Source organism: Lissotriton helveticus, chromosome 11 (assembly GCF_964261635.1).
Source record: "Lissotriton helveticus chromosome 11, aLisHel1.1, whole genome shotgun sequence".
NCBI classification, from domain to species: Eukaryota; Metazoa; Chordata; class Amphibia; order Caudata; family Salamandridae; genus Lissotriton; species Lissotriton helveticus.
This window is the reverse complement of record NC_136072.1, coordinates 125,119,853-125,132,614: the sequence shown is the minus strand read 5'-3', so window position 1 is coordinate 125,132,614 and position 12,762 is coordinate 125,119,853. Positions and strand designations below refer to the sequence as shown.

The 12,762-nt window shown below is 43.5% G+C and overlaps 1 protein-coding gene across 4 annotated transcripts in view; it reads left to right on the top strand.

Annotated features, from left to right (window-relative positions):
• MCF2L2 (MCF.2 cell line derived transforming sequence-like 2) overlaps positions 1-12,762 on the top strand; it is a 2,082,183-nt gene that overhangs the window by 883,589 nt on the left and 1,185,832 nt on the right. For all 4 annotated transcript variants that reach the window (XM_078665987.1, XM_078665986.1, XM_078665989.1 and 1 more), the window contains exon 13: positions 12,303-12,480. In XM_078665987.1, the coding sequence (XP_078522113.1) occupies positions 12,303-12,480 (178 nt within the window). The remainder of the gene's footprint in view (positions 1-12,302; positions 12,481-12,762) is intronic.

The following is a 12,762-nucleotide window of genomic DNA, read 5'->3' as shown; positions in this document are numbered from 1 at the left end:
TTATTCTCCAGCCTTCGAATTAAAGGGTCAATATAAATTGTAAACTACAATGGGGAACAGGGGCATCCCTGTCTGGTCCCCCTCTTAATTTTAAAAGGCTTCGACAGGTCCCCTGATATTCCCTGGCTTCTGGGTTATTCTATAGAGCCTTGATGGCCTGACAATAGCCAGGACTGATATCCACTCTTTGCATGGAGGCCCACAGAAATTGCCAGGAGGTCCTATAAAAGGCTATTTCTGCGTCCAACAATATCTTAGCCATAGGGTATCCTGAAACGCTAGCAGCATCAAACAGGGTAATTACTCTACAAATATGATCTGTTGTGCTTCACCCTGGGATAAACTCATGTTGCAATCTGGAAACAACCTTATTTATTATAGGGGAGAGGCGAGTGGGCAAAATCTTCGAATACAGCTTAGAGTCTCCATTTATAAGGGTAATTGGTTGGTATGATCCGAGCTCCATAACCGATTTATTTTTTTAGGGAATACTACAATTTTTGTGCATGATCAGGGTTTCGGTAGACTAGTTGCTTTATAGATTAGCCCAAATAGTATAGCTAAACATTCTTTACGCACGGACGCAAATGTTGTATAAAATTCTGTGGGTATACAGTTTGTGGCAGCCGCTTTCCCCTTGAGAGAAGAAAAAAAACACCACTGGGTCTGGGCTCCCAGCGGCACAGCTTGCCACAAGCTTGTAATGAACAAAAGAGATGCATGTGCCGCTAACAAGTTAACGTGACATCTCTTTGGGTCACAACATACAATAGGAACAATATGTTTGTTGGTTTTAATTCCGATTATTTTATTTGCTTCTTATTTTATGAATTACTCTTCTATTTGAACATCTGCTTTATCAAATTTTTACAAAAACTCTAAAACCTTATACACACAACAAAATTCGCAATCTTATTGTCAAAAAACCACTTTCCTATTTACAATAATACATTAAACATTTCTTCATTCAAACATCAATCATCCATCAATCATACCAGTGCAGACAAAAAACAAAGAAACATCAATGATTGAATACATGCTGGAATCTAAATATTCACAACATAAGCCAATATGTGTTTTAGACCAAGAAATCTATACAGTTCGCTGATTCCTATCACTTTTTTATTTTTTCAATTTTTGGCTTATTTTTGAAAGTCTACGCGTTTCGAACTCGCATAAATTAGGAGTTCTCATCAGGACCAATATCTCTCGCTCGTTAGAGTTTGACTGGAATGACCACGACGTCCAATAGTTGTGTCATTTGGCGTCTTATTTTTTTTTTTATGTGTACGCTACCTGACTCTCCGCACTCTTTGTGGGATGATCAAGCCGGGAGTATAAGTTTTTTTTCTTTGAATGCTCCCGCCGGCGTATTTCGATGAGACGGGGCACGGTGCGGCGTATTCGAACAACTGTTATTTTCCGTGTAGTCTGCTTCTCTATCGCATCTACTTCCTGGTCCGCATAGGAAGAGGGCAATCCATTGCAAGCACAAATTGTTCATCATTCTGGATGTCCTTAAAATAATTCTTGTTCTTCCTTACACAATGTATTCAGGGAAAATGAGTTCAGATAATGCGCTATGTTCTCTTCTTCTACCATGGAGCTCTCCTTGTACAGATCTTGATAGAAACCTTGTCAAGCAGCTCTAATGGCATCAGGGTCAGATACCTATCCCCTCTTTAGATCTATTTTTTCCCGAATTTCACTTCGTGCATTTTCCACCCTTGTTATGATGGCCAATTGATGCCCTATCTGCTCGCTGCACCTATACGTCTTTTCCCTCCGTACCGTATATTTATCTGCAGCTTTCTTTGCAGAGATTTCAACAATTGCAGCTTTAGCAATTGAAACCCACATTTGACATTCAGTTATCTTTGCACCTAACTGCCTTGCGATAACAAGCATCCTTTCTACTGCAGCTAATCCTGCATATAGCACATCCAGTATCTGTCTTTCTTTCTTGGCTCTGTTTAAGGTGATTTGCAGAGTCTCCCACTAATACCGGACTTCAAAGTGTCTCAAACAACCTATAATGGCACACTCCCAATATTTTCTTTTAGAAAAATGGGGATCCATTTCTTCATATGTGTGCGCTATTCTTGATTAATCAAAAGACTGGGTTCTAAGCTCCAATGGGACTGTTTTCTCCTAAAGCCCCATCCTTAATTCTAACAATAAGGGATTATGGTCTGACATAACCCTTGGATAAATTTCAATTCTACATACATGTATGAGTGTGTGGGGAGCCATAAAAAAATTAAGGCGTGCATGAGACGTATGCGGAACAGAAAAAAATATGTGAACCCGAATTCCAGTGGTTTCTTGGCCGACCAGACGTCCGACAGACCATATTCTATGCAAAGCCCCCTTAATGATTGAAATACTTTGGGCTTCCGACCAGTTTTTTGGACTCTAATCTGGCGCTGCGACCTTCATTCCGGGTTTTCTCCTGCAATTGCTTGACAGACTGGATATTTACTGATAGTGTGACTTCGACCGAAGGTGATGCCGAACTCATTTCCATTCTCCCCTCGGCACAAACCAGTTGCGTAGCTGAGTAGTCCCATTTCAAATTCTCCAGGGAGGTACCTTCTGTGCTCCCAACCCAACGCTCTTGAAAACTTTTTTTCTCTCTTTTTTCTCCTTTTGGAGATGCTCTTTTGCATTAAAATTGCCGGATTATCCTGAGTGCTATTAGTGAAGGAGTCGGATAGAAGATCGTTGGTAGACTGATCTGTTCCATCTGTCAGGAAATAAAAATTCTCCTCCCAGTCCGGGGTCTTAGTCACCGTGGTGAGTTTTGCAGAGTTCTGAGCCTGCTTCTGAACGTTAACCTCTGGGGAACTAAATATTTTTCCCCAGCAGAGTTGATAAATTATCCTTTGACCTCCAGGCTGACCACATCAGTTGGCTGGTTCTGAGTTTCCTGTACTTCAATTACATCATTCTCTTGTGTTCTCTGATCTTTGACTCCTTAACTGTTTCAACCCCCCATTCCTTTTCGGGCTTGCACCCAACTGTGTTATGTCTGGCTCATTCTGAGAAACTGCATCCTGATATCACCGCCTGCCATATAAACAGCATTGCCCTTATTTACAACCCCAGTGTCAGCCTTAGCACCCAAGGGGGAAAACATATTCAGAATCAATGGTTGTGGAGTTCCAATATCCCCACTTTTGCAACCCTTTGAAGGTATTGTTATGTCCTTTTTCGCGGTCTGATCACCTGGCTCTGCCCTCTCTTCAATAGAACTTTCTCCTGCTTTCTTCCCTCCTCCTCCTAGCCTCCTTACCGGGATCCCGACTTGATGAGGAGAGGGCGGGTGGAGCGACCATGTAGGTCGATGCAGGCCGTTTGACACCGTGGCCAGGCATATTCCCTGAGCAAAACACGAGGAAGGATAGAAGGGCTCTGACCAGCTGAATAAAGCCCCGAATAGCCCGGGCCTCTGCGTGGAATGCAAACCTTTCTCCACCGCCGCGGCTTCCAATTGTCCGTATGGTTCGAGGTCGGGTGCAGGCTTTGTTTCCGCTCCAGCTGCCTCGGCTTCTGACATCTGATCCACCACACATACTCTGTTGGAAATGGCTCGGTTGGGTGATCGGAGAGGTATGGTTGGAGGAGCAGCAGCGACTGTCTCACTCAGGCGTCATCTTGCTCGCCCTCTCGTTAGGCCTTTCCAGAGGACACTTATTTTCGTTTCACCTAGAGTCCTATGTATGATCCAGGTATGGTTCTCTGCCTCTCAACCTGAGGGAGAGTCAAGGTAATGGGTACCACATCACTCTGGACTCTTGCACCTCCTCACATTTACTTCCTCCTCTATTTGTCAGGTACCTTTCATGTACCTACCTGGCAATCTACTCCAAACCAAGCTGCTATGCTTGCCTAACGGGGACAGATGGAATACTCACCACACAATGCTGAACTGTTGCATTTCCTCACTGCCCTTTTCTCTGTTGTTGGTCACATAGGACCCTAACGAAGGTGGGCGAAGTACTGATTCCTCTTTCACTATCCTTGTCCAACTATGGTGGTGTTGTTTCCTACTGCTTTAGGAAAGATGCACATTAGAGGGAAATTTCAGAGTTGGCTTTCGAGAGGTCATGGCAGCAAACCAGAGGGCTCTGGTGTCATGTCATGTCATGTCAGATGCTCTTATATAGCGCTCGACTCACCGGGAGGCATCTCGGCGCTTCACTTAGAGTACTCCAATAAAGGGACCAACCCAGGGAAAGAAGGACCTAGTATAGGAAGGCTTTTAACATTTTCCTAAAGGTTAAATAGGACGGAATGGCTCGTAAATAAGCAGGGAGGCTGTTCCAATACTTGGGGGCCAAAAAGGAAAATGCCATGCCCCCAGTTCTTTGCAGCCTGATGCGGGGCACTTGGAGAAGTTGCAGTGAACAGGATCTCAAAGAACGGTTCGGGGTATACTTTTTTAATTTCCTTTGCAGGTACAAAGGACCAAGTCCCTGGAGAGCACGATAAGTCAGGCAACAGATTTTAAAAAAAGCCCTCTGATTAATAGGAAGCCAGTGTAGCTTCCTCAACAAGGGACGGGACTGTGAAACCTGATGGCATGTTCATGGCCATCCTGGCTGCCGTATTTTGAACAACCTGGAGCTTTTTTAGGGAAGTCACTCCAACTTCTGCCAGTAGAGCGTTTCCATAGTCCAAACGGCTTAGGACTAAGGCTTGTGTCACGGTTTGGCGACATTCAGTTGGAACAAAAGGTAGAATTTTCCTTAACATCCTGAGCCTATAGTAACAGGATCCTAAGACTGAGGCCACATGGTCTAGCATGGATAAGGTGTGATTTAGTGTAATACCCAAATTGTTCACACACTGTTTAGGTTTTGGAGGCTGGCCAAGTTGGTATGGCCACCAATCCTGCGACCAAACAGCTGCGGCTTTCCCTAGGAGCATGACTTCAGTTTTGCCCGGATTTAACTGGAGACGATTGTCGGTCATCCAGTTAGACATTGTAATAATTCATGATACAAAACGAAGTCTATCTGCTTCCGGGTTTGGCCCGATGTTAAATAGCAGCTGAGTGTCATCAGCATACGAGATGACCTCGAACCCCAGAGCTTCCACTGCCTTCGCCAAAGGGGCCATATAGATATTAAACAGGGTGGGGCTAAGGCAGGAGCCCTGGGGAACGCCTTTGTCTAGTGATGTTTTTCCTGCTTGATGGGGGCCCATGGTGACCGTTTGACAGCGATCTGTCAAGAAGTGTTGGAGCCATTTAAGGGCTAGACCACAGATACCAAAGGATCTGAGCCTCTCCGCCAGCCTACTGTGAGAGATGGTATCAAAGGCGGCGGAGAGGTCGAGTAAGATCAGAATAGCTGGTCCGCCCTGGTCCACCCCTGTTCTCAGTGAATCGGTCACTGCAAGGAGGGCCGTCTCCGTACTATATCCTTGCCGAAAGCCCGATTGTGAGGGGTCCAGAATACTATTGGTCTCTAAGAAATAATTTAGCTGCTTGTTGATTTGGGCTTCAATTATCTTACCTAGCAAAGGAAGCAAAGATATCGGGCGGTAATTGGCCAGATCCATAGGATCTGCTGTAGTTTTTTTTAATATCGGACGGAAAAAGGCTTCATTCCATGATAGGGGAATGGCTCCTTCTGAGATAGAGCAATTAAAAATGTTTTGTACCCACGGGGCTAAGGCGTGGGCCAGTAATGCCATGATCTTAGGGGGGCAAGGGTCTGCAGGAGAGCCTGATTTTACTGATACTAAGGCCCTTTCCGTATCCGCTAGGGAGATGGGATCAAAATTTTCCAACAAGCACACAGTACTTGCTCTAGTGGGGGGGGGGGGTCGATCAGACAAGGTGAGCTTGCCTGATTAGTTTGAGGAAAATTGGTATAGATTTTCTCAATCTTCTCCTGGAAGAAATCAGCCAGTGAATTACATAGGTCTTTGGATTCAATTACCGCTTGCTTGCATACCTCTGGCTCAACGAAGCCTTTTACAATATCAAATAGTGCTTTGGCACAATTTTTTGAGCCCTTAATTTGATTGGCAATAAACAGGCAACGTGCCGCCTTGAGGTTTTGGTGGTAAGTCGTCAAGGCTGTTTTATAGATTTGTCTGGATTGGGGAGTTTTTAGTCGTCTCCATTGTCTCTCCAATTTTCTGCAGGACGACTTTTCCTGGCTGAGTTCAGATGTAAACCATTTGGCTGACGGCCTCTTTCGGTTTGGACAGGCTTTAGGTTTACTAGGGATAATAGAGTCCAGTGCCTTCCTTACCCCTTCATTAAATCCTGCCAGCATTGACTCTACCCCCTGTTCCTCTGACTGGAAAATGGGTTGGAAGACCGCCTCAAAGGCTTGTAGGGTGAGTTTGTTCCATGGTCTCAGAGCCGTATTACGGCTAACTCTAGCCCGGCTGTTAGTGTCCTGTGAGGCCCGTGAGGAGGAAAACTTAATCAGGGAGTGGTCGGTCCATGTGAGGGGCAACGGTGGCTCATACTCTAAAGAGGTGATGTTAGTGAAAATTAAATCTAAAGTGTGTCCCCCTATGTGGGTAGGGCCTTGGATTCTATGTACTAGCCCAATCTGTGCCATGTCCGAAAGGAGTTTGTTCACCTCCGCCATGGCAGTCAGTTCACCATGAAAGTTAAAGTCTCCTATGACTAGGAATTTGTTGGTTGCCAGAGCATTCATAGCTATCAGGTTGATTAACCTATCGGAAAAATCAGTTTTGGGGCCAGGCGGCCGATACACTAAGGCTCCTGACCAGCTCTCGGAAGCAGAGAAGGTTACTTTAAAAACACCAATTTCCAGCTCCTCCTCTGATATGGAGTTCAGCCACGAGATGTTTATGTGGTGTTTACAGGCTAAGTCTAGTAGGGGCACACATTGGTTCCTAAAAAGTAGAATGGCTCACGGTCTTCATCCTTAGTAGGAGTTGCTAGGTGGAAGGGATGTTGGTTCACTAGCCCGCCCAGGTCACCTCAGCCACAGAAATACAACCTCGCCCGCTGTTTCTCTGATACCTACTATTTATTGAGTTGGATGAAAGGGGTATCAGGCGCTGATATAGAAATCACAACAACCAATATTAATACGTCCTACACAAATAGTATAGTTGCGGTGCATTCAGAAAGGGGAGATACACGCTACTTCCCCAACCATCAATCAAAGATTGAAAATGACAATTCACAATATTCGAAGCACACGCATTTCTAAGTCCAATCAAAGTATGGTACAATTAAGTACAAATCAGAGCAATGGTATAAACTTTGTTTCTTCTTTGTTGTTTTTATTCCTTCCACTCCTTTTAGCATATGCGTTTCGTCGCTTAGGGGTAACGCCCTACGACTTCCTCAGGGCTAAAAGTAATACAAATACCAGTTATGTAGTGCACAACAAATTCACATATGAATAGAACTCAAAGAATGCCGACAGTGTTGCCCTGTGCAAGAAAAAACAAAATATTGAATGATGTGCCCCTCTTGTGCACTTTTTAGTAACATACACCAATACATTCATAGTATTCAATATCAAGTGTTTGGTGCGTATTTCATTCTGTGGCTTAGTCAAGGCATGCCTAGTTAAAAAACAAACACTCACATATGATGACATACCATTTGAAATATAAATAAGTCACGTCATCAGTAGTTGTAATGCCCCTAAAGTGTTGTGAAATATAATTCTAGCCATAATGTGTGATTGTCTTTTATTGCTGACCACACGTGAATCAAACACACTCCCATGGAATATAAAAATAGACCTGTGAGGTGTGCTGTCCCATAGGGTATTGAATGTGTACAAGTTTACGATCTGCGAAAGCCAAAAGAAATATATATAATAAAGCATGAGGCACAATGTGTCATAAAAGATCTCTTTGATCTTAAGTTGCAAGATTCCACGAACTAATACCAATAATGGGCTTACCTCCTAAAGCAACTATATATTCAAGAGATCTTGTATCCAAATTATGTCAGTACAGTCCAAGGGTGCACTTGTATTTAATCCAGTGGTTGCCCATACGTGCCAAATTCTGCAATAATAATCATCAAGGTTCATGAGTAGACTGTCTACCCCAAACATTTTTAGATAAGTCCCTTCGAAAGACCAAGAATCTCTAGGTCTGATACCTATAAGAGACCTGTGGGACACAGGCTTCTAAGGGGCAGTTTCATCCTTCAAGCGCCTGGGACTAATGTGTCATCTCATTACCCGTGATGCAGATGTTAGCACTCTGCAGCCCCGTCTAAGCAGTAAGTCCAACACTCCTGCCATAGATTACTCAGTCAGAGGTCTTCAAACTAGGATGCAAATGCCTCAGCAAGTATTTGTATATTAAGATGGCCTGGAAATGCAATCTTATTTGTCGCCTTTTCAGACTGTCTTCCTATAAATGCAGAGGTTGAAGTGCAGTTGCGGCTCCTCCGTAATGGCGGAGGAGCGTCTGCCCCCGGTCAGTCACTCAGCGGTCAAGCGAAAAATAAAATGGCCACTGACTGACTGAGCCAATGCCAACAGTGTAAAGATGGGCGGGCCCGGGCGTAGCAGGGTGGAGTGGTAGGCACCATGTAAGTGCGCATGTCTGTTTGGCCAGCCGTCTTAGGTCATCCAAAAGGTCAGCCAAACAGACATGCGCACTTAGGTTTCTCCAACCCAGCTGTGTTGCACAGACGAGTTGGAGAAACGTCACAAGCTCCTAGGCACTGTTTGAGCGGCACACCACACTACTCAGAGCAATTCTGGCGCTGCTCTTATGCTAGGTATAGCATGACAGCAGTGCCGGGATTGGCTGGGGAGCCTGTCCCCCACTGCATGCTGGGAGGAGAACCGGCGAAGAGGACTGAGGTGGCTGCGTCATCAGGTAAGTTTAAAAAATATATATTATTCCCTCTAATTCCCTGTCCCGCCTCTCCACTTTAGTGTTGCGGCAGCCGCCACTGATGAAGTGAATAGAAAAACGTATGAGAACTTGTGGTGCTGTGTGCCGTGGGGTGAGGTCAGTTGCATATAAAATAACACAAAAGGTGATGGGAGGAAAGCTTGCAATTTGTCTAACCACTGGCATCATTTATCCCATCACCTTTTGTGCGTTTCACATAAAACAACACACACACACACATCTTAAATGAAAAATAAATGCAAGTTAATGTCATCAGTGAGCAATCAAGGCTGATTTGCATATGGCCATGTCTGAGCTGGGGTGGTGTGGAGTGCAAAAAAACGATGGATTTAGGCCCAGATCTCTGTACTGGGGTGAATGTATGACATTGTTCTGCATTCTGTCCATCAACTGTTGTTTTGCATCAGTGAGAAACACACACTTTTACATTATGAAATCTCAGTTGGCTGATGTGATTACTGTAGATATCTAACTGTATGACCAGAGGGTCACAGATTTGAATCCTGGTTGGTGCAGTGTGTGATAGTGACGTGTGTATTTATAGCGATACGAAGTCCAAGGCTGTGACATAAAGTAGTGTTAATATGTAAGTCATTATTTTAAAATTGTATTACACAGATAGGCAGCTGCAAAATGATTTAGTGTTTAAGATAAAGCATGCGCTTTAAAATATATATGTAAAATGATTTAGTGTTTAAGATAAAACAAGTGTTTCCTATATCTAATTTAGTATTACTAATCAGACAGTATCTGGTGTAAACATGTTTAGAAGTGGCATTTAAAAGGTCACACTCCAGAACTCGGCTGATTACATTATCTTTCAAAAAGGTTAACATTTGTCACCCTGAAGCTATCAGTTATGCTACCAAGCAGCCTTTATTTTTGTGATTAACCAATTGTACAGGTTGGCATTTCTTTCAGGTAGCAGTCACCCTAGTGGGAAGGCCTCTCTGTCCCTTCCTCAGTTTCACAGCACAGGAGAGCACTTTGACTTCAGCCAGAGGCATCTCAAGGTCAACTTTAACTGTTCACAGATGTATTTTTAAACAAATAGTATGGGAACTTGTTATAAAATTAACAAAGCGTGGCTGGGTATTTGGTTCCTCCTAGATCCAGCCCACTTCGACCTCTGTTTACCTACAGAGGACCTTTCAGGTGAGCCGAGGGGTTGCAGGGATGAGACCAGCTGTGTCACTTGCAGATGCAGATACCTCGGGCTTAAGAGTAATGGGCCAGAGCTGAGAAGAAAGGAGTGATGTTGATAGAGGATGTATGACGTTACAACGCATACTTTTACAATGCATACCTTTACACCGCATTTTTTACAACGCAACATCCATTACAACGCATTCCATTACAACGCATGCCATTACAACACATTTTTTAAAACTACCTTTACAACGCATTCCATTACAATGCATACTACCTTTACAACGCATACCATTACATTGCATGTATGGTAAGTATTGGATAGTGTAGGGGTAAAAATTACTATTCTAACTCCAGGGGGTGCAACAGTAGGGTAAGTGTTGGATAGTGTAGGGGTAAACATTACTATTCTAACTCCAGGGGGTGTAACAGTAGGGTAAGTGTTGGATAGTGTAAGGGTACTATGCGTTGTAATGGTATGCGTTGTAATGACATGAGTTGTAATTGTATGCATTGTAGTGTCATGCGTGGTAATGGTTGCGTTGTAATGGCATGCGCTGTAAGGGATGTTGCGTTGTAATAACTGCATTGTAATGGTAGTGCGTTGTAAAAGTTGCGTTGTAAAGGTTGTGTCAACAAGATAGCCCAGAGGAGAGGATGCTATGGTGGGGATCTTTTTTTGTTTACTATTTGAGAGAGACTGCTTCTTCAAAGAGATATCCTGGGGAAGGGGGCAAGATATGGGGGCTTTTTCTTTTTTTTTTCTTTTTTTTTTTTAAAGAGCCGTCACTACCATTAGCATGGAAAGGTGCAGGTGCACTCGGGTCAGAGGAGGCCTAATGCACGACAATTATACCTGTATTAATACCAAATTGAGGAGTGGGGTCCCATTTTTTTCGTGCTAGCATTAGGGCCCGTGTCACCCTTGCTGCACAAGGAATATGGCCTAAGAAACATGGGAGAGAGATGTGGGGCTTTTCTCCTTTCCTCCCCTGCTGTGCCAGTGTTGATGTGGGCCTATGAGCAATGGGCCAAGGGAGGGGGGAAATTGAAGCCCAGGAGACACCTTAGTTTGGGCCTAGGAGAGATGGTGGGGAGGTGATAGGCCAGGATAGGGGCTTGTGTTAGTAAGAAAGGGCCGAGAAGACAGCCGGCTTCGGGAGGCAATAGTTATCATTAGTGAAGCTGGTGCAAGGGCCCTGAGGCTTAGGCATTTGATGAGCATGAGCGTCATTTAGGGGTCACCAGGGGTCGCAGCTGTGACCTCTGGTTTGCTCCTCGCTACCGCTGGCACTGTTTTTGCGACCTCAGGCCTCAGAGGTGGCAAAATCAGTGCCTTGAACACATAGGCAGCCTTTCCTAATGGACGCTGGTTGGAGCTCCACTTGCCTGGGCTCTCTCAGCTTTTTTTACCATACACATATTGAGTAATATTTTTCATTATTAGTGTAATAAAAAATGGAGTACATTAGCTGGAATATGACCCATTCTGGAAGCTGAGGTAAGTAAAAAATGCTGTTAAGTGTATGTTGTATCCATGCTTGCGGTTGAGAGTGTTTTTAGTGTGTGCGAGAGTGTATGAATGTGTTAGTATGTGTAAGGATGTGTGTGTGAGTCAAAGTAAAGGTCAAATGGCTTGTGATGTCACTTCCGCTACCCCTGGCTTTCTAGCGAATTAACGTCCATGGTGAGGAGCCCACTACATTCTAATGTATCATTATTGACCTTGGAGGCAGTCAATAACCCTAGTAATTGACCGTCACTTGACAATAGCTAGCCTTATTAATGGCCTCCAAGGTCAGACATAGTGAATGTGTAAGCTGTTACTAACCCCCTACATTTGTTCATTTAAAAATCCACTTGTCTGTTGTGAGACTGACAACTGTGAACTTGCATGTAGTTAAGGACTGCTTTCAAAGGAATTTGATTGACTGGCACACTCTCAAAATTACAGAGTCAATACTTTGCTAAATTAAAACATTGTAGGTGTCTGAAGTCCCCTTAAACGCATAGACAAAAATAACTGATTTATTTGAGATTTTTTTTTAGTTAATACACAGCGTTAAAGTTTGTTACACATTGGAGTGGAATTTTTGCCAGTTTTTATAGGTATCCAAGAACAAAATGTTATAGTCGGGCTACATAAACCCAGCAAATATATACATATTTAATATGCAATATTAATAACGTTTTTGGATATAGTAAAATATCGAACACATTTAACAATTCCCTGTTCTTTCGGTTCATTTTTCCACATAAAGGCATGTGTACAGAAAGTTCTAGAGAAACTGGGAGACGTGCAAGAAATGTTTGAAAAGAGACAAGCAAGTCTAAAAAAACTGGCCGCGAAGCAGACGCGACCAGTTCAGTCTGTCGCGCCCCACCCGGAATCTTCACCAAAGAGAGCGTCGCCGAAGACCACCCGACCCGCGTCTCTAGGTAGGAGGTTTGAAAATTTTTATTTTATTTGAAATTCCATGGGGTTTTCACGTTTTTTTAAGATAAAATGAAAGTTAATTCAATAGAACCGAATAAAAGGGTTTTTAAAAAAAATATATATTTTTTTACAAAACTTTCTTTCTAGGACAACACCATGTAGTCCCAATCGCATATTCATGTCTGAAAACGTGTAAAATGTCATTGGAGTAAAGAGTTGGATTATTAAAAAACTGAAACATGTATACTGACCAGGTGACCCAGGAAAGGAAAATTGAGATGGTT